The sequence below is a fragment of the Clytia hemisphaerica genome, unplaced genomic scaffold, assembly GCF_902728285.1.
Source record: "Clytia hemisphaerica strain Z4C2 unplaced genomic scaffold, Clytia hemisphaerica genome assembly, whole genome shotgun sequence".
In the NCBI taxonomy this organism is placed as follows: domain Eukaryota; kingdom Metazoa; phylum Cnidaria; class Hydrozoa; order Leptothecata; family Clytiidae; genus Clytia; species Clytia hemisphaerica.
In genome coordinates this window covers 181188-206081 of record NW_027103581.1, presented here as the reverse complement: position 1 = coordinate 206081, position 24894 = coordinate 181188, and the positions used below count along the sequence as shown (strand labels likewise).

Here is a 24894-nt window from a genome sequence, read left to right as displayed (position 1 = left end):
ACTCGATTTTAAATAAAGAATATTTTACTTTATCTTTTTTTTTACAGGTACGGTAGGAACTGCTATCGAATTCGGAACGAATTCATCAAACGATTTGGCGACAAATTGCATTGTCTATGACAGCGGAACCCAAAAGTTGGAATGGGATAATTGTAGAACTGAACTGAACACAATAGATTCCGTACGTAATAGATAGCTTCTTGCTTAACCTCGCTAATATTGTTTGTCAATGGACTCCAGGTAGCTTAACCCATTTCAATCCCTAAAACCTTAAAATTTTCGCTGAAACTACACCCTTTCTTTATGAGAATCCTGTTTTTATCTTGTTCGTGATTTTCAGACTTGCTTAATTGTATATGCTTTACTTTATTTACTAAATTGACTTAAAAAAGAGGTATCAAGTGTCTTAGTATCAAGTCCGAGGCGAGAATTTTTCTCAACCCTTCGAGCATCGTGCGTGCGTGATTTTCAAAGTGAATGATCTTCTTTCTTTTTAGATCAAGGAAGTTGTACAATGAAAGAAGGTTTTAAATATGGTGATAAATGTAGTCGTCATTTCAATACTCCTGCTTCATCATTCGACGAAGCTGTGTCTATATGCCGAACATGGGATGTTAATGGGCTTATTGTAATTTACGGAATCAGATTCCGCCTTTTAATTTGCGGAATCTCATTCCGCAAATTACTAATCTACGGAATTTGCTCATATCTTTCCAACCAATTAATATTTTTCAACCAAATTTAGCATACATATTACCAACTAACAGATGCACCTTCACAAAAAAAATCAACTCTAATAACCTACGTAAACGGATGTTACGACAGAAAAACTTTTAGTTCCGAACTGATTCCGCAAATTACAAATCTACGGAATCTGCTTATAACTCTCGAAGGAATTGGTTATTTCAAACCAAACTTTGCACACGTCTCGACATCCATAAGACGCTGTTCTGTGCCAAATTTGAGCATTTGAAAAGGTCGTTAACGGCAGCTATTACGGAATAACGTAAAATCACGTAAGGAACTCTAACAGCCCTTGTTGAAAAAAACTCAAAATCGTTGTATCTCCCGAACCAATATGTTTTACAAGCCCAAATTTTGCACAAAGAAGCCCTCAATAAATATGGAAATGCGTGCCAAAAATCAAGTTTGACACATGATGTAAGCGAGACTTACGGTGGAAAAACATAAGACTACGTAATACACTCCTGCCTAGGCTGGTTAAGGCAAAACTCGAAGTACTCGTAACTCACAAACCAATGAGTTTCAGAACCCCAAATTTGCCACAAAACAGCCCCTCATTGATACGAACTTGCATGGAAAATTTGAAGCTTATACCATAACGCCGTCGGGAGTTATTACAAGATTCCGTAGATTAGTAATTTGCGGAATGAGATTCCGCAAATTAAAAGGCGGAATCTGATTCCGTAAATTACAATAAGCCATGTTAATGCTACTTTATATGGAGAGAGTTATATCGGATCACCCAAAGTTACCTTCATTTTTTTATTTTTCATTTTTTTATTTTTTTATCCACGGATCGCTGATAGTCACCTTTCCGGGGGTTTTGTTGTTTGGAATTGATTAACTAACAGTTAGGTAGGGTCAGGGTTGCTAGTAACGGCTTGTCACTGTGCCGGGTGCATACTCGGCGCCTTGGGCCCCGCAGGGTTGCTAGTAACGGCTCGAATTTCAGTCAGGTTTAAAAAAGGGGTACTTTTACCCATATTATAATAACATTACCCCCGTCTTTTGCTAGTTTGGTATAATATGTTATGAATTGCGTGGTTTTGCTGTGCGGCGATGGCTCAGTGGATAGAGCGTTGGCTTCCGAATCTGAAGGTCTTTCTTTGGTGGTGGTTCGAATCCCACTCGGTGCGAAAATTAGGTTGGTCGAAATTGATGGACAAATGATTGACAGGTATGAAAACTCAGTCAGAAATGAGAAACTAAGTCTCAGAAACTCAGAAACTCAGACAGTCAGAAAAGAGAAAGACAGGATCAGAGATAAGAAAATAAAAAAAAAACATGAAGGTACTTTGGGTGATCCGATGTAACTCTTTCCACTTTATATATGCCTGACGATATGGTTGAAAAGGAGTTTTGGAGAAAGACTTTAGAGAGCTTTGACAAAGTCTGGTTGGATATAAAAAGAGATGTTGAAACCGGTATATGGAGTTGGAAAGATGGTAAGACAAACTTTTGCATTCTTTCCTTGTTCAACTGAAGATGACAACAAAATTACACGTTTTTTTTTATAAGAGCATCAAAATTTTTTAAGCCTGTAGATGTTTTTAACTTTTTGAATTTTATAAGCCCAAATTGTTCTTATTTTCACCGTTTTCTGAGTGTGCGATTACTTTAGCAGGGTATTTTTGAGTCTGTGAAGCCTTAAAATGTTATTAATTTGTTCTTAATATGTTGGCCATCGAAGGCTTATGTTCTTATATTATAGTTTGTTCTTATAAAAAACTTGAACTTTGAATTCGAACCAGTCGTTTATAAAAACAGTTTTTCCTTTTACTTTCCTTTAAGAGGCGCATTAGTTGTGAAAGCAAGAATAAATATCTTTTGTCCCAAGTATAATGTCTTTTGTCCCAAGTATAATCACCTGTAAACAGTACATACATACATACATACAGTTTGGGAGTAAGCTACAATGGTGGAAAAAAATATATTGGCAAACCTCGATTTTTCTTGTTCCCGGTGAATAACTTGGGCCCAGACCCCCTTTTACCCCCAGCTCAATGTTGGATAAGACTTGGTAAACAATAGAAAGCCTTTCCGACCTATCTGACCTATATATCCTAGTCTGTCATGTTTTCTACTTTACCTTAGATTTTTAAACATCTGAATTTCAAAATATTTCAATCGCGTAGGTCGTAAAATGAAAAAAGAAAACAAAATGGCGGAATAGCCAGCTTTATAACTAGACCACTTCCCATATAGGCCATTTCACTGTCGAAATGAATCATGGGTAATCAGGGGTGCTGATTGCGCCTCAATAACGTCTTCCCATTGGTTGGACGCAAAAACATCCCAAAATTTAGACCAATCGAAAGTCCCATGATTCCTTTCTACTGTCAAATAGCCCATACGGGACAGAGTTAAGTGCCAACACGTATATATATGCTCATTGACCTCAGTTTGATAGACTTTCACTTTTTTGACGTCAATAAAAGAGAATTTTGAATTTTTTAGCTGTTTTCATCACATGTTGCTCGAATTATTTAGAGATTTTTGAAAGTTTTACATGCTAAATTTTGTGTATTTGAACTGTCTGATCTTTCTTCTCTCTGGCAATACTAAATTTGTCTGTGAGTTGATTCTTGATAAAAAGATTCAGTATTCTGTAAAAAGACAAGTTTTTTCCCATGTTTAACGAAAATTGACAAACTTTCAGGGTTTAAAGAGGTAAGAGAAATCTGCCTTTTAATTATACAAATATATAGAAAGAAAGATCAGTTCTAGCTCTTTCCAACGATGTATAAATATCTATAGGTTGTAAAGGATTTTCAAAACTCGCAGAAACTTTTTACTATCAATGGAAAAATGTCAAAACCAGAGATAATTACAGAATTCTCCAATCACTTCAACTCTGTCTTAAATAAACCCGGAATCGAAACTGTAGACAATACAAAAAGCAATGAACAACTAAGAGAAATTCTTAACCACCTTCCATCAAGTGAGACCGTCTATGTTTCTCAATCTGAAGTAGAGGAAGCCATTGGTCAACTGAACAAGGATAAGACTCCAGACCCCTTCCATATACTTAGTGAACATTTTATTTATGCAATGAGTAAGGAATTCCTACAACATATTACTTACCTCATCAACCGTATCTTCTCCGGTGATATCGCATCGTCACTTAGTTTATCAGTCATTATCCCTCTAGTTAAATCAAACAACAAATCGCTAAAGGACCCAAATAACTATCGGGGGATCAGTATTATACCAACCCTTTCCAAGCTGCTGGAAGTCATCATCATTGATAAATGCCCAACGCTGAAATCTACACATCCCTCCCAATTTGGTTTTACTAACCATTCATCTACCGTGCATGCTGAACTACTACTTCAGGACACAATCAAATACTACAATCAGAACAGATCACCATTGTATATATGTAGTTTGGATGTAGCTAAGGCGTTCGATAGCTGCAACTGGAATACCCTATTTACCAAACTTCTAAATCGTGAATTGACTCCAAAACCTATTCTCAAGTACCTAATATCCTCCTACTTGAATAGTGAGTCATTGGTTGCTTATGGAGGTTTGAAATCTAATTCATTCAAGCTGTCACAAGGTGTCAAACAAGGATCCATCATATCGCCCTATCTGTTTAACCTATATACAGAGGATCTTCTCTCAGAGATCAGACATTCTAATCATGGAACATATCTTCCAGACGGAACCAGCATGTCAGTTGTTGCGTTTGCCGACGACCTCATTCTCATTAGCCCAACACTTTGTGGTCTACAACAACTCATAGACACATGTGTACGCTATGGTCGTTCTCATAATCTGAAATTCAATACTACAAAGACTCAGTACTTGATATCAGGTACCAGTGCTCTACCCGACAAATCAATCATCCTGGATGGCGAACAGATTGAGCCACAAGATAAACTCAAGCATCTTGGTTTCTTATGGAAAAAGTCTATCAGCATTCTCCAACTTCACAGTCACTTGGACTATCGTATATCGGAAATGTGGTCTGTCACTTCCTCGCTTATATCTGGTGGAGTGAGGTACCTCCATCCAAACCAAATTATCGATATCTACAAAACCCTAGTGATTCCAAAACTCCTCTATGGTCTCGAATTGATCAAGTTTAAGAACTGCCACTGGGATCAAATCAACAGACAATCAAGGTGTGCTCTGAAAGCCATGCTTGGTGTATCCAAACACGCAAAAAACCATCTTCATCAGCTCTATAAAATATCTGATATCAAAGTTATCTTATACAATCGAAAAATGAACCTGGTGAATCAAATGTTAGTAAATGTTAATACTCGTGATTATGCCTTGTCAGTTATGGCACTTGATAAGAATGATCGTACTTATTCAGTAGTGGATGAGATCAATGATATATGTTTGGAAAATAACATCAATTTTCTAGACTGTATACTGAATAGAAAATGTCATCGAATCAAATCCTTTTTTCCTTCAGAATCGGAGGAACAACTTGAGCTTAAGAACTGCATTGAGAACTGGTACAACCCTGATCTCAGGGTTAAATTTAGAACAATATTGGAATCTGCCATACCAAGATAACTAATTTGTATTATTCATTATATATATAGTATATATGTTTCTCTGAAATCTGAACATTAGTTGCCTCTTGTGCGTCTCTGACGCGTCGTCATATTTTAGCCTTTAACCAAACCTTTGCTAGGTCCTCTTCTATCGTGGCTACCTATATTTCTTCACACTTGCTAGATCTCAAGTCACCTATTCTTAGGTTCATTCACGTTGGGTCTTGTTGCCTATTCTACATTTACTACACGTGTTAGTTTGTTTCATTAGCCGTTAGTGCTCTTTCTTCATATATAGGGCCATAACAGTTTGTTTTTTTGGTCTATTGTTAATTGGTAGTATTTTTCAGTTACGTATATATATTTTTAATCAAAAACGAAAGCTGTAAATATATATATTTTTTAGATGTGTTTATATATACTCATAAAGAGTGATCAAAGAGACGGAAATTAAAACTATGCCAGCTAGGCTCAAAGATTCCTCCTGTCAAAAAGACAAAAAAAAATTTTAGCTTAAAAAGATTGATGTTGCCAATAGAAAAGGCCAGTAGAAAATACTGGAACCAGAAATGAATTATGCAAATAAATCATGTTAAACAGGATGAAAAATGCCAAAAAATGATGCATTGATGTCTATAGGTTGTAATTCATTTCATCTATGCTTTTTTGTCTTGAAGTTTTGAGTACCTCCTTTTTCTAAAGAATTAACGTCAAGCTTGAAATTGCACATTAGGAATGACTTTAGCAATAAGCAGAAACAATTTGAACATTTTTAATGAAAAGTAAATGATAAAAAGAAAAAAAATTAAAATAATACTGGTGGCTTATTTTAAAAATAACTCATGTATGCTGTTTTTGTATTAGCAGGAAAAGAGATTTACCAAAAAGAAAAACTCTTGTGCGAAAGGTCCGAAAAGTGCAGAAAATCGGGAGAAAATCTAAATGATATCTTGCACAAAAAAACAACTTTTTACCTCCTACCTAGAATAATTCTGGCATTTCTCAAACTCTCAAACAACACTCACTTTCCTTTGAAATCCATGGTATCCAATATTTCGTCTTGCCACTTTTTTGATCAAAGTTAAAAGTTATAAAAGTTTCCTTCAAAATCGAAATTCAGAAGGACAAAAAAGAATGCAGTGAAAACTGAAGTTACATCCCATAGAAAAATATTCATTTTTTCTGTGTACACCTGCCTGAACCATAACATCACATAAAATCAATCTCTAAACAGAATTTAGTTCAATTTTCCAAAATAAAATGAAGAGAAATATAAAATCAAAGGCTTCTTTGAATGATGTGATCTCTTCGAATTTCAAAACTCAAATGTGGATTGCAACATTTTGTTGACAATTCGACATTCGAATGTTTTTTTAGAATTCGAACGTTTTGATTGGCGTAGATTCGAAAGCGCGCGAATTAGCATCGCAATGACTTCTTCTCGAAATGTCAAGAAATTCAAGCTGCATTCTCCGCGATGTTCGAACTCACATATATACGTGTCGACGTGTTGACACTTAATGGTAAGTCCTTGATAATGATATCGATCAAGTTAAGTCCCAGCTGGCACACAACGTTGTTTCAACGTTAATCTAATGTTCACAACGTCCATACAACGTTAGATGAACGTTGAACCAATGTTATGTGCCAGCTTGGGTAGTTTGGTAAACAGACCCAATAAATACGGAAATTTTAAAATTCATTGCCGATAAAGGTGACAACATCTCTCTTCGTTCTTAGGTTTGTCAAGAGTAGTTGGGATTATTGTATCAGAGGATGATACGTTTGAATGTGCTCATTACTTTACTCATCTTCAAAGCGAATCCATGTGCACCCATCGTGGGCAACGGATTCCAAGTTCTCTGCCAAGTATCAGAAGGTAACATTCTGCATTACATTGGGTGGTTGTTAATAACCAATTACTACATCATAAAGAAAACTGATTGGATACCGTAAGTTGGTCTAATGTCGACATCCCTCATCTAATTCCGACACCCTTCTTTAGAAATAGGATAATAAGAAGATCAGAATCGTTGATGGAATGTTTTTCTTAGTGGTCAGGGAGGAAAAGTCTTCTATCCACCAGAGAAGAAGGTTGTCGGAATTAGAAAAAGGGATGTCGGCATTAGGCCAACTTACGGTTGTTGATGCCATGTGGCTAGTCTATATTTCATGAGATTGACTTTATTAAAATGTATTACACGTGCATTACACATAATTACCTTCCTGAGCCTTTATGACAAATTATTAGCCCATGGTTCCTCCTTCGAAAACTATATTTTCGTGCACAAAAACAAAATTTCCTTTAAATTTTTGTGTAAACTTTTTAGTGATTTCAAGGTTTACAAATCTGTTTGTTTTTCAGAACCTACAATTCTCACAACAACAACAACAACAACAATGATTTCAACGACAACAACAGCAACGACCACCACAGAAAGTGAAACTACAACGACCACTTCTGATACCACAACGACCATACCGTTACAAACCACAACGGCCGCGCTCTTAATAACTTCAACAACCAACCCAACTACAACAGCTACTACTTTGCCAACAGCAACGACCGTCGAAGCCGCTATTGCGACAACTGTTCCAGCAATGGCCACAACAACAATCAAAACAACAATTGCAACAACTAATACGCTAGATGAAGATTCAACAACTGTAACGCCTACGATACCAACAGGTATATATAATATATAATGAAATTGTCGATATTTCAATGTTCTATCAACAGTTCTACACGCCTCTTTAATAATAAAATATCGCAGTAAATTTTGGCTCTGGCGCGGCTGTCCCTGTTCTTAATTGATTTCAGGGTTAAAATGTTCTTACGAATTTCTTAATATGTTTTCTTTAATCAAATGGGCTAAACCAGCATTTGTTAGTCATTTCTAAAATTTGTGGGTGGGGCTGATCTTAATTTGTTCTTAGGTTTTAACCAAAATCCAACCTCATGTTCTCATAGAATAGTTCTTATAACAAAAGTGTGTATGTCACAAAAACTTCTGTGACAGCCTAGAGATTTACCAAATCCTTTGGGCCCTGAATACATGGAAGTGTTAATCCTTTATTTGTACGCTCTACTATTGGCGCAGTTGGGACCGACTTGCCCTGCTTAATGCATAGAACACAACCTCTTATAGTAAGATAAAGGGGCCACGCCTATTTTAGACAACGCCCAATTCGTTTGAAATCATACCACTTTCGTTTTGGGACTTGTTCAATTTGAAAAAAATAAAATGAGTTAACGCCTCTCTACCACCCAAACGCCCATTTTTTAGTTAAGCCGGATTTAATTTAAGCCTGAACCTAAACCGACCCTTAAGCCGGATTTTTTGCCTGAGAGGGGTTAGTAAGCCGTTAAGCCGTCATATTGATGGTTGGAATGACGAGTCAAAGTACTTTCGCTTTCAAACTTGACAATTTTTTAATGGAATACTTCGTTCTTTATAAGAACTCCTTATAGAAACGTTTTTAAAGAACGAAGAATATTAGCATAAAGTAATTATTTAAAGCCATAGAATATTTCGTTCTTTATAAGCACTTGATCCAAAAGATTTTCCCAATAACTAAATAAATAGGCGTCTTGGAAGACTGACAATATCAATTTTCATCTCAATTCTATCATGGAGCGAGTTACAATATTTGATTCTATAACTAAAGAAAAGATAGACGGCTTTACAGCTTACGTTCAATCTTCGAGCAAAGAAAAATTCACACAAATACGAAAGGAATTATTTGAATTAATTTCTGATGATCTGTGAACTATTTTTCAACTCGCATTTCCATTAAGCCCACGGCTAAGCCCAAAGGTAAAGCGAAAGTAAATTTCGTGCAATTGTTTACATGAAGTCCTTAGCCGAAAGGTAAGCTAATCAAGATGGCGGACAGTGTTGTGGTGGTTGGTTGTCTTTACCTGGCCTGGGTATAGTTGGTTGTTTATCCTGCCATGGTGCAAGCTAGTTTGCTTTTTGAGAAAAGGCGCTGGGGTATTGTGGTCATTAACCTTGGTTGCTGCAAAGGCGACTGAGGTATGATTCCCACTCGCAGTAGTTCACTTTGCAACAAGTGCGACGAAGTGAACTAGAAATGAATGGCTGCCTTGGCTTGCCTCTTGCTTGCTTGCCTGCCTTTTGCTTGATTGCGTCTTCGCCTGGGTCAACCCGACCCTTACCATGCCATGTAAGGGGAATTGGTTGGTCAGTTCAAGGTGCTGACAGGGCGGTCATTTAAAGCGTCTATAGTTGGGAAAATGGGGGCCTCAGAGCCTCCTGCAACTCAACCAATTAGAAATATAATAGAAAGTTCATTGTCGCTCTGGCTGGCTCGCTGCAGCCCAGTGAAAAAACTAGGGGGGATGGGAATGTAGGGGGGGATCAAATAAAAAAGGGGGGGACCTGAAGAACTTTCAACAGAACACACACATTTTAGATTAGATTTTAAAATGATCAAGATTAATGAAAAACGCTAGTTATATTCTGTCATTGTTGGCTCGTGACTATAATACTTCATACTCTTTCTTGTTGATAATTTTGCTGGTAGGTGGGAAAGCGAGTTTCCTTCGAAACGGATTTTCTGTAAAAAAAAAGGGGGGATAAGATTTCGTTACAAAAGGGGGGGATGGGTATATAGGGGGGGATGAAATAAACCTAGGGGGGTTCATACCCCTCTGCAAACTATGGTAAGAACTTTCAGAAGTGCTTGTCTGCCGCTAACCTCAAATCCCACGAGAAATATAGGATATAAATGGGGCACGTAAAGCCCGCTTTCAATTAAATCAAAAATAAACAAGTTTGGCGGTGGGCGGGTGGAAGGGTGGTTTTTTATTTTTTGTTCCCAGGCCCGTGGGTTATTACTTTCACTTTATCGCTCGCACGGAAACAACTCACAAGGGAGTCAAACTTTTTAAAAGAATATGATGTTAAAAGTGCTTCCAGTAGAACTTGATCATTGAGACATTTTGCAGCTCTGGAATATGGTTTGTTTATATGCGTTCAATTTTACATGCACAATCAACTTTTATGTGCATTTCCGGTACCGTAAACGGCCATAACTTGCAACGAAAAACAGCGTTTTTTGACTAAACGATGCTATATCTTTTAACCTAGAAAAGTTATAGCAATGAAACTTTCACAAAATAAGCTTCTACCTTATTCCTTTTTAGATTACCATACATTAATCCAAACAGAAACTTCAATCGAAAACGTCGTTAATCCAAAGATGACCAAAAAAATTTCTTCAAAGTCCACAACTTGCAACGGTGCTAATTTCATAACAACAACATACTGAACACGCGCCAACTCTATCACATGAAAAAAATTTGATTTCAACAAATTTTAATAGCATAATTAAAAAATGGCACAACGATGGAGTGCGTTGTTGTAGACAAAAGACGGATCAATTTGTGAATTACGATTACTTCTCACACATGCAAATTCATAATTGGTTCGGCTTTTTTATGACGATAAGGGAACATTTGCAAAAACATCGATAGAAAGACGGGGGGCATTACTAAGCGGAGAAGCTCAGTGTAACGAAGATCTGGGATTTCGTACCTTCGACGAGTTGAATGATAATTCTACAACCGATTAAAGCAAAATAAAGTCTACTTTAATTGGATTAATTTTCGCGAATTTATATTTTCGCTTTTTTGCAAATGTTTGCCTTTCATTCACGAAAATAAAATCTTGCTAAATTGCGAGAGAAAACTGAGTTGCGAAATTCAATACTCGCAAAACTTTTGTTTTGCAATTGCCGATTAGTGAATATAAATTCAAAAAAACGAACCTTTTGCCTCGCAAAATTACAGCTTACGAAAATTAATCCAATTAAAGTATGCTGAGATGAAAACGAAATAAAATATTGAATTAAAAGTTGGGATTACGACGGCAGGTCACGGTAACAAATCAAGGACCATCATCCGTACCTTATTGTGATTTACCATCTTATGGGACTCAAAATTTGGAAATAACGTATAGGTGGATTTCCATGAAAATTTTTGAGTGAAAAATGTTGCCGAATTCGCCAAATTTGTAAGGCAAGAAGTCTTCCCTTAACAAAATAGAAAGTTTTATCGAAATATAGTACTAGATGTTTTTGACTGGAGAGATTCAATCATATATAATATATACTTTCATAGGGATAGAACACTAAAAACGTAAAATTTTTCTCGGGAAGAATCTTTAGCGAATATTATTGGGTATCACTATTTGCGTGTTTCCACAAAAAAACAACCACCTTGCTCTTTCAAATTTTAAGTTTGACACATTTTTTTGGTGGTGATAAAACACAAAATGAAGACATTCGAGGAAGATTATAGGCTCGGGAAAGCTTATACGTTTAAATAACGGTTCAATATATTATTTGTTTTAAGTCTTTCGTCTTCTACCGTTGGAATCCCCGATCCTCGTCATAGTATGCCAAATTCATTCATCGTTTTGCTATTGAACTTTACTTCCGGGGTGAGAGCGGAGAGAGAGCGTTTTCGATCTTATGTATTATATAATTACAGAATCTAATTTTTGCATTGAATCGTTGAATAGATACAAAAAAGTTTGTCCCCGTTGATTTCATCCCCATTCGAAATCCATCCAATGTAAAAAATTGCACTCCAAAACCATCTTCATTGTGTATTTTAAAGCTTGGAACAATAGAATTCCTATCCCCATAGAGATTTTGATAGAAAGTATTGGCCCCGTTGTGGGAAAAAATTCCACCGGGGCTTTGAGACAGGTGTTTCGGCATGACATGATTTACCGTATTTATATATAGGAGATTTGTAAAACTTCGAGAAGAAAACGGATATTTACTTTTTACCATGTATCCCGTCACTGTCTGCCCGGAGTTCTGCGTTCGCAAAGAGTGACACCTTTTAGACTGAGAAATGATTGTCTAATACGGTACTCCTTCTCTGGTTCCCATTGACGAGATACCGGCATATTCATCAGAATACTCATCTCATCTTCATCAGAATACTCATAACGCTCATTTGGCGTTGACTTTGCACACACCCCTGTCTCACAATCTATATCGATCGACGAAATGTCCATACCCAGTGTTACATATACTTTCTTTTACACCCCTGTATCTTAACTAAATTCGGAACAGGTTTGTAGGAAAAATAATCACTTTTGATTAAAAAAGTTCTTAAGAAAAATTCAAAATTAGCGTGTACAGGGTGTGTTTTTCTTTTCCGAAGCTCTTATCCTTCTTGCATTTCTTATACTTTCCAAAATTGGCTCTGATATTTACTCCTCCTTCCTGAAGGGTTGTGGCATTTTTCACCCATTTCTATCTGTTGACAGTATAAAATAAATAGGGTGAACTGATGATGGCAGCACCTTGCTTTGATTATTTTGTTTGGTGGTATTGTTGCTCATGGTCAATGGATTGGATTGTAGATGGAGGATATTTAATTGATTCTGATAATCTGATATATAGGTATATAATATTATAATAGATAATACACCGACAATGCACAAAAAAGTTGAACGTGCATGTAAACTTGAACGAATGTAAACAAAACCTTCTATATCTGGTCTTCAAAATAAGATTTACCTCATTACTTTCATCAACACATAGTAAGAACTTTCAGAAGTGCTTGTCTGCCGCTAACCTCAAATCCCACGAGAAATATAGGATATAAATGGGGCACGTAAAGCCCGCTTTCAATCAAATCAAAAATAAACAAGTTTGGCGGTGGGGGGGGTGGAAGGGTGGTTTTTTATTTTTTGTTCCCAGGCCCGTGGGTTATTACTTTCACTTTATCGCTCGCACGGAAACAACTCACGAGGGAGTCAAACTCTTTAAAAGAATCAGTAGAGTAGTTATGATGTTAAAAGTGCTTCCAGTAGAACTTGATCATTGATAGGGTGCGCACTCTTTTTTGCACGGAATGAGGGAGAATTTTACAGGCAAATGAACTTCAATGCAAAGTACATGCAGTAAATTCATTCCAAATATTCTTTTTTTAAATCAATCAGGTTCTCAGGGAAACTAAAAAAAAACTGTATTCCAGGTATCTATTTTTTCCAAAGAAATGTTTTTTGACCAGTACATTATGCCTTTTAGCGCTGTTCTTTCAAAATAAAATAAAATTGAACACGGAAAAGGACTCGAAACAAAACAAAAAGCTAAGTTGAGTCACAATCTCGGTTAGAAAAGCCATTTAGAAAGTCAGGGTAAAAATCAATCTGAATAAATGCTTTAATTGAAAGGCCCTGGAATTTAAAAAAATTCGAAACAAATGTGATTTTTAACAAGATTGCCATTTTTTTCAATTTAAGCACCATAGCTACACCATCTGAAAGCTGAGGATTTCAGCTTTCTAGTGGGGAAATTACATTTTATTAGCTATCATTTTTTTAGCGATAAGCTAAAGTTTAAAAGTCATCGGGCCGAATTTCTTTGCACCAGCATATTTTACCTACCCCACATTACGGAGAAGACTAGAGTTTCATCCGCCATTTTTGGCGCGATTTTGGAACTTCCGAAATTATTTCGGCGTGGTTAAGGAGGTCTTGAAAAGGGATTTTTGTTTTGAAAATATAATTGGGAATACTACCTTTTAATAAATGACCCCATTTCTCACAAAGTAGGATTCAAAATTGTTTGGAAAATTGAGGGGATTTTGGCCATCATTGAGACATTTTGCAGCTCTGGAATATGGTTTGTTTATATGCGTTCAATTTTACATGCACAATCAACTTTTATGTGCATTTCCGGTATTAGCTTTTAGGCCTTTTGCAAAAATAGCTTGCGTTCCTGTCACTCGATTCACTCGAGTCCAAGGGTTGGTAAGCGGTTTTAACGCTGTTCAAACTTCATCATTAACCTCACTAATTACAAATTTAGAGTGAGGTAGGGAGCGGCAATTAATCTGAAATCCAGGCCAAATGATATTTTCTGAGCAGAAATTTTTTAACCCGAACACCGACCGATCGACTGACTGACCAACCGTCACTGACTGACCGACCAGGACTGACCAACTATAACTGACCCAGATTTTCAAAGTTGAGGTATCGGGAACTGAACTTTTTTTAAATATGACATTTACTTGTGTTTTTTATTTGTGATGATATAGTGATGATATATACTCATGACTTTACAATAATGTTGAATTTAAATAAAAAGTCTAGCATCAAAACAATAACACACTGGCTTGATTAGTTGTTGGTAAATGTTAGCCTGGAGAACCAAGCTGTAAACTAGCTTACTGCCTGAATTACAATGTCTATATTATTATAAACCCATCCAGGGTTGTATTCCTTTGCGGGCAACTGGGCAACCATTATTGAATACCTTAATTACATGAAAGTAAATATGGAAGTATTTAACTGCCTTGAAATTAACACGCAAAAAATTAACACAAATTTTATTTGCTTTTTAAGGACACCACGGCTGCTTTTAATTAAGGGGGTTTTTATTAACACGAAGTTTTTCAATTCGTGTTAAATACTTCCATATTTATTTTCATGTAATAAGGTAGATAAAAGTATGCATACATTGCCTTCTGAGATTTTAACTTGATCCGTTTTGGCAATGGCATTGGTCACCAGGACTGACCTAGGCACAGATTTATGCGCTCATATTTTGATTGGTCTAGAAATCTGGAGAAAGTGATTATTTCATGTGTATTATTATGCATCCATGTGTTTTTGTTCATTGTGATCAAGAATTAAGGTCTACAGTATTAGAAAATTACTACTAGTCAATAACCAATCACTACTCAAAATTCTTTTGTTCCTGTATGAGGACAGGGTAGATCAACAAGGATTTTCAAAATTTCACCATTTTTTCTTTCACCAGACTTTCATTTTTGAACTAATATTAATGTGGATGTAAAAAACTAAAATCAATGATAGGTCAGGTGATAAGTGATATTAACCCAAATAAATCCTGGATCAAAGCATGGTGTGAGAAAAAGTTTAAGTTAGTTTTTCATTTTTAAGAAAACCTTAACTTAAAGTTTTAAATGAAGAAAATTCTAAATTTAATCATGTTAGCTTTTTGGAAAAAGTTTTGTAAGACCCTGATAATAATCTATCCATATGAAAAGACAGAGAGAAGAGTTGGAATAAACATAAAGAATAAGGGTATGAGACCTAATGGGAGATAATGGAGATTTTTTTGTCTTGATGTCTATTTTTTTTCTGCAATTATGAAGTCCTCAAATTGCCAAAATTTAAATTTTTAATTTGATATCAGAGAAATGAGTTACAAAAAAAGAAAAAAGAAGAAATGGGACAAAAGTTTTTCAGACTTATTTCTGGACTGCGATCCGATCCTTGAACAGCTCAGTAAAGAAGATCAAAGGTGTTTGAGTGCGAAAACTTTAAAAGCAATTGAAGATTGGAAAAAGAAAAACAAGTAAGGCTAAAACTTGTTAATCACAGTGTAAGTAAATGACAGGATACGTTTTAGAACAGTGAATAGGAACAATTAACAATGACATTGATATACTGGAACCAGTAATTGTAATGTGCATTCTATTTCCAATATTTTTTATTTAGTAAAGAAACATCGAGTGGTGAGAACTGTGCTACGTCAAGTGGAAATAAAGATATAAGGTATGTTAAAAAACCTCTTAAGTAACAACGAGAATTTGGCATTTATTTCTATGATTTCTATCTGACACCAACTACAATTCTTCTATCTACACTTTTAGCAAGGGAACATCAAGTCGTAGCAACAGTGTTGTATCAAGTGAACGTATAGACATAAGGTATGTTTATGTGATAATTTATGCCTGCAAAATATTTCAAAGAAAAAGGAAAGTTCAAGGGAATGAAGTATAACGTTTGTAATTTATATTTACCTTGTAAAGGAAACAATCACCTGAATTCGTTAGAATCGAGAAGAGACGAACAGTAGCAAAAGCCAAAAAACAAGAAGATGTTTGCAAAATATACAGGAAACCAGCTTCAAATAAGAACAAGGTATTACTTCGTATATATATATTATTTTTGATTCAAAAAGTAAAATAACATGATTATCAATAGTCTAAATAATAACAACAAGGGGACGCTGCAGACCAATTCAATATTTTTACAGAATCGTGAAAACTTTGCTCGAAGAATGTCAAGTCAAGTGAACCTATACAAGATTTAGGGATTCAAAGCAACGAAGTCCAGGTAGGCTTTTAATGCTACGGTTATTCGTTATTTTTAGGATTTGACCTAAACGCTGAGCCTGCCGACTTTTGGTTTAGGGTGGGTATTTCTTTAATCTCAAGGTATGCGCAACCGGTTCAAGTTTTTTTTATCTAAGAGTTTTACAAGAACATTTTGCATGCAAACCGCATGTTTGACTTTTAACAGTAGTATTGAGACTTCTTTTGAACTTTCGCCTATTAATAAAATTCAAATTATATAGCACATGGTGACATTAAATGAAGATTTACCCAGTCGTGATGAGCCAATGCCTGAAGATACCTCATTTCAACATCATGAGGTTAGCCAGGTTACAGTTGTATTTCTATGCGAAATTTCAAATTTTTTTTCATTGATACTGATTTTCTAAGGGGGGGGGTATGAAATTTTAAATGAATTTCCTAAGGGGGGATTAGCACTTCAGGGGGGTCCTCTTACCTAAGGGGGGTCTTGACCCCTCAAGAAACTATGTAATTACATAACATTATTTCCGTATTTGAAGTATCTGTATTTGAATTCTTAGGTTGGAATAGAGATCAGAGAAAAAAATGATGGCTCGTGTCAGGTCAGAAATTTTGGATATAAAGAATTATCCTTTTCAGCTTGGTAAAATTTTCGCGATAATTTTTTATTCTATGGCAAGTGAATAACTTTCACAAAAATATTTTTTAGATGTCGATAAAACAAGACGTGTCGTTTGGATACGAAATCGAAATTAGAAGGCACAAGGCACTCATTTCAATTGACAAATATTTCACAAGAGTTGTCGTTCCTGATTACGATGTTGAAAAATCCCGCTTAAAAGTAATTCTAATCCTTGAACTTGATAAAAAAAAACGTTGCAAACATCTGCTTTTTTTCTTCTGTTGAACAATCATGTTTAACACAAAGCTACATTGACTTTTACTTTCTTCTTTTCATCCTTATGCCTATTTAAGTATGATTTGATTTTTATACTGTGTATACCTTTTATTGATGTTTCCCAATGTTTTTGGGACGTTGTTCTGGGAGTTATCTAAATATGAAATAAACCAATTTTTTTTTTAATATTTCCAGAAACGTAAATATGTTATTGTTAGTCGGACCTGCTGTTCAGATGATGGTGGAAATTCAGTACGTTGGTTGTTTGGGTGTAGTTGTGATGAAGCCGAATTTGATCTTGTCAATGCTTTGAATTTCGATGCAGGACACACGCAAACTGAAGATAGTAAGAAGTTAATTACTTCCACCAGCTCTCACGAGATACTCGAAAGTGAATTTGATTTGAACTTATTTTCGTGGAATTTTCAAAATAGGAAATTAGCTTATGTTTAGCCGTGCAAACCTTTGTGAGCAGAAACTTTCACGAGGTCGAAAAATAGCGAGATTTACGACATTTAAAGGATTAAAATGAGAATTTTTTGGACAAAAACCGGCTTAAAAGTGACAAATATTCATTGAACCTGATAAAATGGTCGTTCTTTAACTTCACGAAGGTGAAAATTTAGAATTTTATCGATTATCGAACTGTTTAAGAATTTTTCGCGCGAATAAAAATATCAAAAAATCGTGAAAGTTTCTGTTCGCGAAAATCTGCACGCCTAAAGCATACCAATATATAACGACTATTCTTACCTGTTAGTCTGACTACTTGCATGTCTTCCGTGCAAGTCATGTAAAATAAAAACCTGGTCATCTCAGAGTATTATTCGATACTTGTTAAAATGAAAAGCAAATCCTTTATATTCAGGTTTGTGTATTCACATCAAAGCTTTGCGAAACATCCTTCATGAGCTTGAAGACTGGGAAGAGAACGAAGACGAAAACTTAGATGAAGATGAAGATAATCCGGATAACCCGCTAAGTGAGTTAATATTGCTTATAACAACTAGAGGAGGGTCAAGTCGGTATCTTGAACACTGACATTTACAATGGTATCGGCCGAGCTTCGAATTTCGTTTAAAGCAGCTACTAAACAGCTACTACACATTTGTGCTTACTTGAAAGATTGGTGTGTAATTCTTAGTAACTATCATATCAGAAGTTTGGGGGACCAATCGCGGAAAATCTAGGGTAAATTACAATTTTTGATTGTTTCAATTTTTTAAGAAAGAAAAAGTACACCCATTCACTTAATCAAATCGCATTTTCAACAAGAAATGTGGCAGTTAGTGGTCATTTTAAATCTTTAAAGGGATTTAGAATAAAGAATTTCCAAAGTCGCAAAAATCTGTAGCTAGATCACCATCGTATACCTTTCATGCTGTTTCAAAGTAACAGTTTGATCCTCCTCTTTAGCAAGTGAAATAGCCAAAAGAAGAAAGCAGTTATGATATAGTTCTTACTCCATCACGTCATCACGCTAGACTCCATCATTTATTTTTTATTTTTGTCTACATTGGTTCAACCTGCTCTTCAGCAGACTGACCTGGTCTAATTTTTCACATAGGGTGTGATTTGACCATTTGTATACTTTGAAAAAGCGTATGTTCATCTAGTTTAATGACTTGCATAGCTGGCTCTTACTATTAAATTGTTGGCTTTAAAAAATCTTACCAATTAACATTTTTTTTGTAAAGTCAACTGTAAAGATAATTTAATTCTTCATATATTTCAGACTACGTTCCCGAGCAGCCGGTAATTAATACAATTCTTTTCTTTGAGTTTCTTGACTCTTTTCAAATTACTCCTTCTTAACTGACTTGAAAATTACAATAAAGAAATACACTTCACAATTTAAATTTTTTATAATTTGAACACTTTTTGTCTATGTTTGGTTGATTTTTGCAAGACGAAGTAACGCCAGATGAATTTCGGATCAGTGTTTTCAGCATTTTGTAATTTAGTTTCTTCGTGAAGCTCTTTTATCTAAATAAAATTAATGGATAAACAGAATGTCCTAATAAAGTTCGGTAACATCGAATGAAAATTATATCTTGCATTCATTCTACAAAAACTATTTGTTATAGGAAGACGATGTTTCTGAAATTATTTTTGACATGGAAAAACTTTTGGTGGTCACTGGAGGCTCAGTAGGTGTGGTCTCAAATAATTTGCCCACATCGAGATTTTTCTGTCATATTTGTATGGTAACATATTGTAGACACTGTGCTCACTTAAAACTTACTAAAGATGAGAATATCTTGGTTCAAGATTTCATCGCTGCAAATGAAATTATTCAACCAACAAACTCAGCGAGGATACTTAACCCAGCAGTATCAACAAAGAAGGTACAATTTTCACAAGGAACCTCTGCAATACCGCTAGTTAATTTGCCAAGAGATGAAGAGGGCCTCATCATTTGTCAGGATTCCTTCAGTTGTTGTAGCGACGATGAAATATCTTCCACCACCAAATTAGTTAATCTTTATGATAAGAATCACGTCTACAAATGTAAAGGTAAGTTGTTCTGAAAATGAAAAGAATCTAATAATATTTTTTTTAACCACTTTCCAATTAATAGGGATCGGTAGCTCAGTGGTATAGAGCAATAGCATTTAAAGTGCTAGAGGTAGTGGGATCAAAACCCACCCGATCCAAATCATATACCAGAAAGAAGCTTCTTAATTTACTACTTTTTTTTCTCGATATGAATCATGAGAAACGATTTTAATTATTTTTAGTTCTAAGCAAGTATTGTACACGTTGTCGAAGCTCACAGCGATATGATGGTTCTGAACAATGTATCTTGAACATGGGAAAATTTCTTATCCATCATGATTTACTACGAGATTACATGCTTCATTTTCTCATTGGGAATAGGTGATTATTTTTTTACGTATAATCATGTTAAAGTTTGTTTTGATTTGATAACAAATTCGAGATTAAACTTAGGTGTCATCATTATTTTGTATACTACCTTATCGGGGAAAACTTCGTCGGAGAAAATTTTCGTCGGGGAAAAATTCGTCACTTGCTGGTAGTTGGTAAACGCATTAAGGCCGGGGAAAATTTTCGTCGGGGAAAATATTCGTCACTTGTCCAAAATTTCGTCACTTTTCCCCGACGAAGTTTTCCCCGATAAGGTATTAATGAAAAATTAATCATCCCTTTAACTTTTAGCTGCACGTTAAATGGCTATTATCAAATCCTAGCGATTTCCCAAGAAAATGGAGGAAATTCAAGCTTCAGAAAAAGCATCAAGTACCAAGATTTTAAGGATGCCTGGTACTCTTTCCTTGATCTATTGGATATCTCTTTTGCTGAGGGTGCTACATGTCTTGAATGTGGTGAGCATCCAGAATGTGTGGTTTGTGACGCAACCAGCCTTGGCCACCAAAAGAAATTTTCGGCGCTGGTTCTCAATGAGGATACCAATGAAACACCAACACCGAAATTTTCGTAAGTGTATAAAGTGTCTTTGATAAAATAATCTTCAAATGCTAAATATAACAAAATAACGTTATTTGATATCATTTTGTCAACTATTTGGTTTAAAAAAAGTTCCAAAAAAGTTAGTTGGACAAGCTATGTTCAATAAAAGAGTTCAATAACTGATTTATATTTATTTACAGAGAATATCGTGACCGCTTGGCTATTCCGAGGAAGCATAACAGAAAGAATCTGAAAAAATGGGTGTCGAAAAAACTCCAGCCTCGGGAATTACAATCTTTTCTAAAGGAAATGGAAGCAACACATCCTGACATTTTTAAAGTAATGATGTGGTACGAAGATGAGCCTCTGGACAGTGTCGTCGATATCTTCCAATGTTTGTACTCGTCAAGTCCAGTGTGTAGTTTTATTTTTCCCAGCGAATATGTCTTTGGCCTAATGACAGACTTATTTGACCCGGATGTTAAATCTTCTGTAACGAAAATGAGACAATTGCAAGAACATTGCCCCTTATTTTTCAACCTTCTGAGGGAAGTTAGCGGTTCTTGCTTACCTGAAGATTGGAAGGATTTGATTGACAACTTAATTGTGTTAGCTTGTGTACCTTATCCAGACTCGGAGCCAGTATCAACTCAAAAGTGTAATAACTTAGCAAACCATATCGGAAGGTACTAACGTTATTATTTTTTCGGGTTTTAAAAGAAATACACGACTAAAACATTCAGAAGTTTAGATTAAAAAGAAAACTAAATCTTTAACTCAATTGATCATGACACACTCATCTATCTCGTCTTCTTTGGAACGCTTTTATTTTTGAATCAATTAATAATTCAACCTCGTCCCTGTGTATCCCAGGCTTTTTTTACGTGACTGATGGACGCCAAAGAATATTTGGTGCTATCAGTAGCCATAAAAAAGCCGAGGTTGTTAACTTTTAGGATAGATTCTATGTCATTATCACTGTCTTATGTCTCTCTAGCTTTCCAAACCTACCAATCAAACGCAAGCGTGGAACCTATCACCAAGATACAAAGTCGAAGAAGAAAAAGAAAGAATGTAGGAAGAACTATAGTGGTCACCCTAATTTAACGTCGGGTATTTTTACCCTTTATTGTCAACATGGTATGTCTCCGTATTTTTGTTGTGTCGTTTTCCTTTTCCATTACGGCTGCTAGGTAAATTTGGCTATTTTTAGGGTTAATTCAAGGTACACTAAAAAAACCTAAAATGTACTTTTGTAATTGGTATTCCTCCCGCTGGTGATTCTTTTTTCGGGTCTGTGGCACAGGGGCGTTTTAACGATGCTAGACATAGAGTCTAGGCTTTCAATAGACTTTTATTTTCCAACTCAGTGAAGGTAATGAATGAGAAGGTCTGACAGCTACATTATTTTTACTTTATTTCTTCTGTTTCTTGCATTGGTCAGTTATTTGCAGTGAAATGATTTTATTGTAGAGGATAAAGTTTATGGTAAAAGCAAATATTCAATGATCTGGTTTTGCGAAGGGATTTAGAAACGACCTTCCATTCTATTTCTATTTAGGTATATGTTATGGTTATCAGGTCATGCACAAAGAAGAGTCTCCTGATACTCCATTTACCATTTTCAAGACTCGATTTCCTCAAGGTTGGCTTTTCTTCAAAGTAACGTATCGTAGTAATGTATTATTAATGTCCTAGTTTCCCTTTTTTAAACCATTGAAAGTTCTGTCACATTTTGTACAATTACTGGAGGGTAAGGGGTGATTTTGATTGAAAACAACATAAATGCTCCTTTTAGGTCCAAAGATGGTTATCTATGACAATTGTTGCGCTCTCCATTCCTATTGCTTGAATAGAGATCCGGTGTTTTTCAAAGATACCCTTTTCCTGATTGACAGATTCCACTGGAAAAATCACAGAGGTAACTTGCTTATCTTTTGGAATTATTTTGCTATGAAGATGCTTATAAAATGTCAAAAGTTAGTTGGTTCTTGAAATGTAGGTTATATTACAGAAGATTCTGACACAGAAAACGAAGAAAGAAAATATACCACGTTATAAGTGGTATATAAAAGCCGTATCTAGGATACGTTTTTGCCTTGCCTTCAATCGAATGTTAATGTGAGAATCTCCTCTAGAATTGCTAACAAATGGTATGCCATCAGATCTTTCGGCTTTTTTACAGGTGGTATGTGTGCCTTGAACCACTTCAATCATGTAATAACTCAAATCCTTCTTTTTCAGCTTGTTCGTTTGGTTATTGTCTGGCAAGATACCCTTCTTACAAAGATGTAAACAGTCAAATCAATGAGCAGCAAAACGCCGCTACGAAAAGATTGAAGACGCAACTATCTTATATGCGTCCTGATAATTTCGTAAAACATTGCGACTTATTTTTTTGGTACAGAAATAAACTTAAGAAAGACAAAATGTAAAAATGAAAAATGGAAAACTTGTCTCGTTTTTAGTTAGTCCATTTTCATTTCGATAAGAACTTTCGATAATCATCAACTTTCGATAAACGATGAAAACATACTCTCAGAACATTTATAAATCAGATAACATCTTTTGTCTTAATTTGAGAAGCAAAAGGCATTGCGAGTTTTGAACTAGATTTTTGTTTCATTACTTTGACTCATTTGATTTAAATATCATTAACAAGTATAAGAATGGACGGACTTTACCGTACATAGCTGACTACTATGATTAATATAACTGGCGATCTAGTGTGGTCGTGTTACAAAAATACAGGCTGTTTGTAGGAAAAAAATAAGATCTAGCTGAAACTTTCTCCAGACCTTCTCTATAGGATGCTTATACCTCAGGAAAAAATCCCCTAAAATCCCACTGGTGGAACATCCCTTTTTTGTGCAATTTCTATTTTCCCCAGGCAAAATCCTAAGGGCGAAATTTTTTGAAATTTCAAACTCATTTTTAGACATCAAGTATACCATTCGAAAGCTCTCGAAAAACTATATAGAAGACTTTTAAACGGTTATAGCCGATTTCCTTACCTAACTCGAGATATTTTTTTAATGCGCAAGTTCCACTTTTCGCCACATTTTGGTCTAAAATTGACCATATATAGCATCTTCTGCGTGAATTATCTTGAGTTAGGTAATGGTCAGAAATCTAACTTTGAAAACGAAGGTACCGAGGGGGGGGGTAAACGAAAACGAACGTTGGCGAGCGTTGGCTTCGAAACGAACGCCAATGAACAGAGGGGGCAGGGGGTCTAAAAATAGGTGAAAATGGACGAACGTACTTTTTGAATGCCCCCATATAACCGATTTTCTGACTACTCTAAGGTCCCGAATAAACGGGGGGGGTCTGAATAAATGGAGGGTTCCGAAATCTTTTCAAAATATAATAAACGGTGAAGCTAATTGCCAGGGGTTGGAAATTGTACTTCCGAAAACCCAAAAATAAGGTAAATATAGGCTAACATCAGCCTATTTAGAACTAAATAAGGGACCTTCTCTTTGACAGCTGAAAATATTCTTAAAATTGATAAACGGGGGGTGGGGGTCCGGGGGACGTTTATTCGGGACCTTAGAGTATGGTCAGAGCTCCATCGGTCTTATTCGCCGGTATTTTGCTGGCCACCTACTTCATTAACTGGCCGGGTCTTTTGGTCTATATGAAAGAAGAATGTAAATCTACGATTGGACTCCTCAAACGTAATTAAGAATTGAATTACAAAAAGTATGTTATGAATTTTAAAAAGACGTTGAATTGAAACCCCTAGGAAAATGAAAGAAATTAGATAAAAAAGAGGGCGATTCGCAAAATTTGTCCACGCGAAAATTTTAGATCATCGATTCACGAAAAAAACGCCACAAATAATCCTTCGCAAAGGTCTTCGTTATCCAATCTCGCCGCTACGACGCTTTTTTATAAAGGATGGTGTAGCCAATTCTCGCGACCATCAAAATCATCAAAGAGTGAGAATCAAGCATTGGATACGTGTTTTCTTCTTTACTAAATCGTTACTTTGCGATGCTCAATTTTCAGATCAAGGAATAGTTAGCTTATAAGAAATTATATATTATGCCAAAGTTTTAATGGATAAATAAGGGGTCAGCAGAGCCAGGCAGAGCCCCTAAAAAACTTAAGTGCCTTGGTTTTTTTTTGGGATGAAAATCTTTTGGAGATTAAAGTTTGAGGATTTGCGACATCGACATCAA

The 24894-nt window shown here is 35.6% G+C and overlaps 2 protein-coding genes across 5 annotated transcripts; both read left to right on the top strand.

Moving 5' to 3' along the window:
• The first annotated feature begins 2086 nt into the window (after positions 1 to 2086).
• Positions 2087 to 23174, top strand: LOC136801256 (uncharacterized). Of its 4 annotated transcripts, XM_067057883.1 has the most exons (21): positions 2087 to 2189; positions 6999 to 7137; positions 7624 to 7947; positions 15471 to 15632; positions 15776 to 15832; positions 15931 to 15987; positions 16090 to 16201; positions 16638 to 16715; positions 16938 to 16979; positions 17087 to 17218; positions 17471 to 17621; positions 18144 to 18257; positions 19011 to 19030; positions 19363 to 19792; positions 20017 to 20155; positions 20456 to 20734; positions 20908 to 21393; positions 21705 to 21847; positions 22269 to 22352; positions 22506 to 22628; positions 22952 to 23174. In XM_067057883.1, exons 4-21 carry the CDS (start codon positions 15475 to 15477, stop codon positions 23140 to 23142), a joined length of 2796 nt encoding a protein of 931 aa, XP_066913984.1. In that variant the 5' UTR covers positions 2087 to 2189; positions 6999 to 7137; positions 7624 to 7947; positions 15471 to 15474; the 3' UTR covers positions 23143 to 23174. The 4 variants fall into 4 exon arrangements, with proteins under 4 accessions (XP_066913984.1, XP_066913985.1, XP_066913986.1 ...); XM_067057884.1 differs by lacking the exons at positions 2087 to 2189; positions 6999 to 7137; positions 7624 to 7947 and adding an exon at positions 16317 to 16396 and having other exon boundaries at positions 22952 to 23173; XM_067057885.1 differs by lacking the exons at positions 2087 to 2189; positions 6999 to 7137; positions 7624 to 7947; ... (1 more) ...; positions 15776 to 15832; positions 15931 to 15987 and adding an exon at positions 16434 to 16474 and having other exon boundaries at positions 16117 to 16201; positions 22952 to 23173.
• Positions 7035 to 10553, top strand: LOC136801243 (uncharacterized). Its single transcript, XM_067057874.1, has 3 exons — positions 7035 to 7137; positions 7624 to 7947; positions 10429 to 10553. The coding sequence occupies exons 1-3, from the start codon at positions 7035 to 7037 to the stop codon at positions 10551 to 10553; spliced, it is 552 nt and encodes a 183-aa protein (XP_066913975.1).
• Positions 23175 to 24894: the final 1720 nt, after the last annotated feature.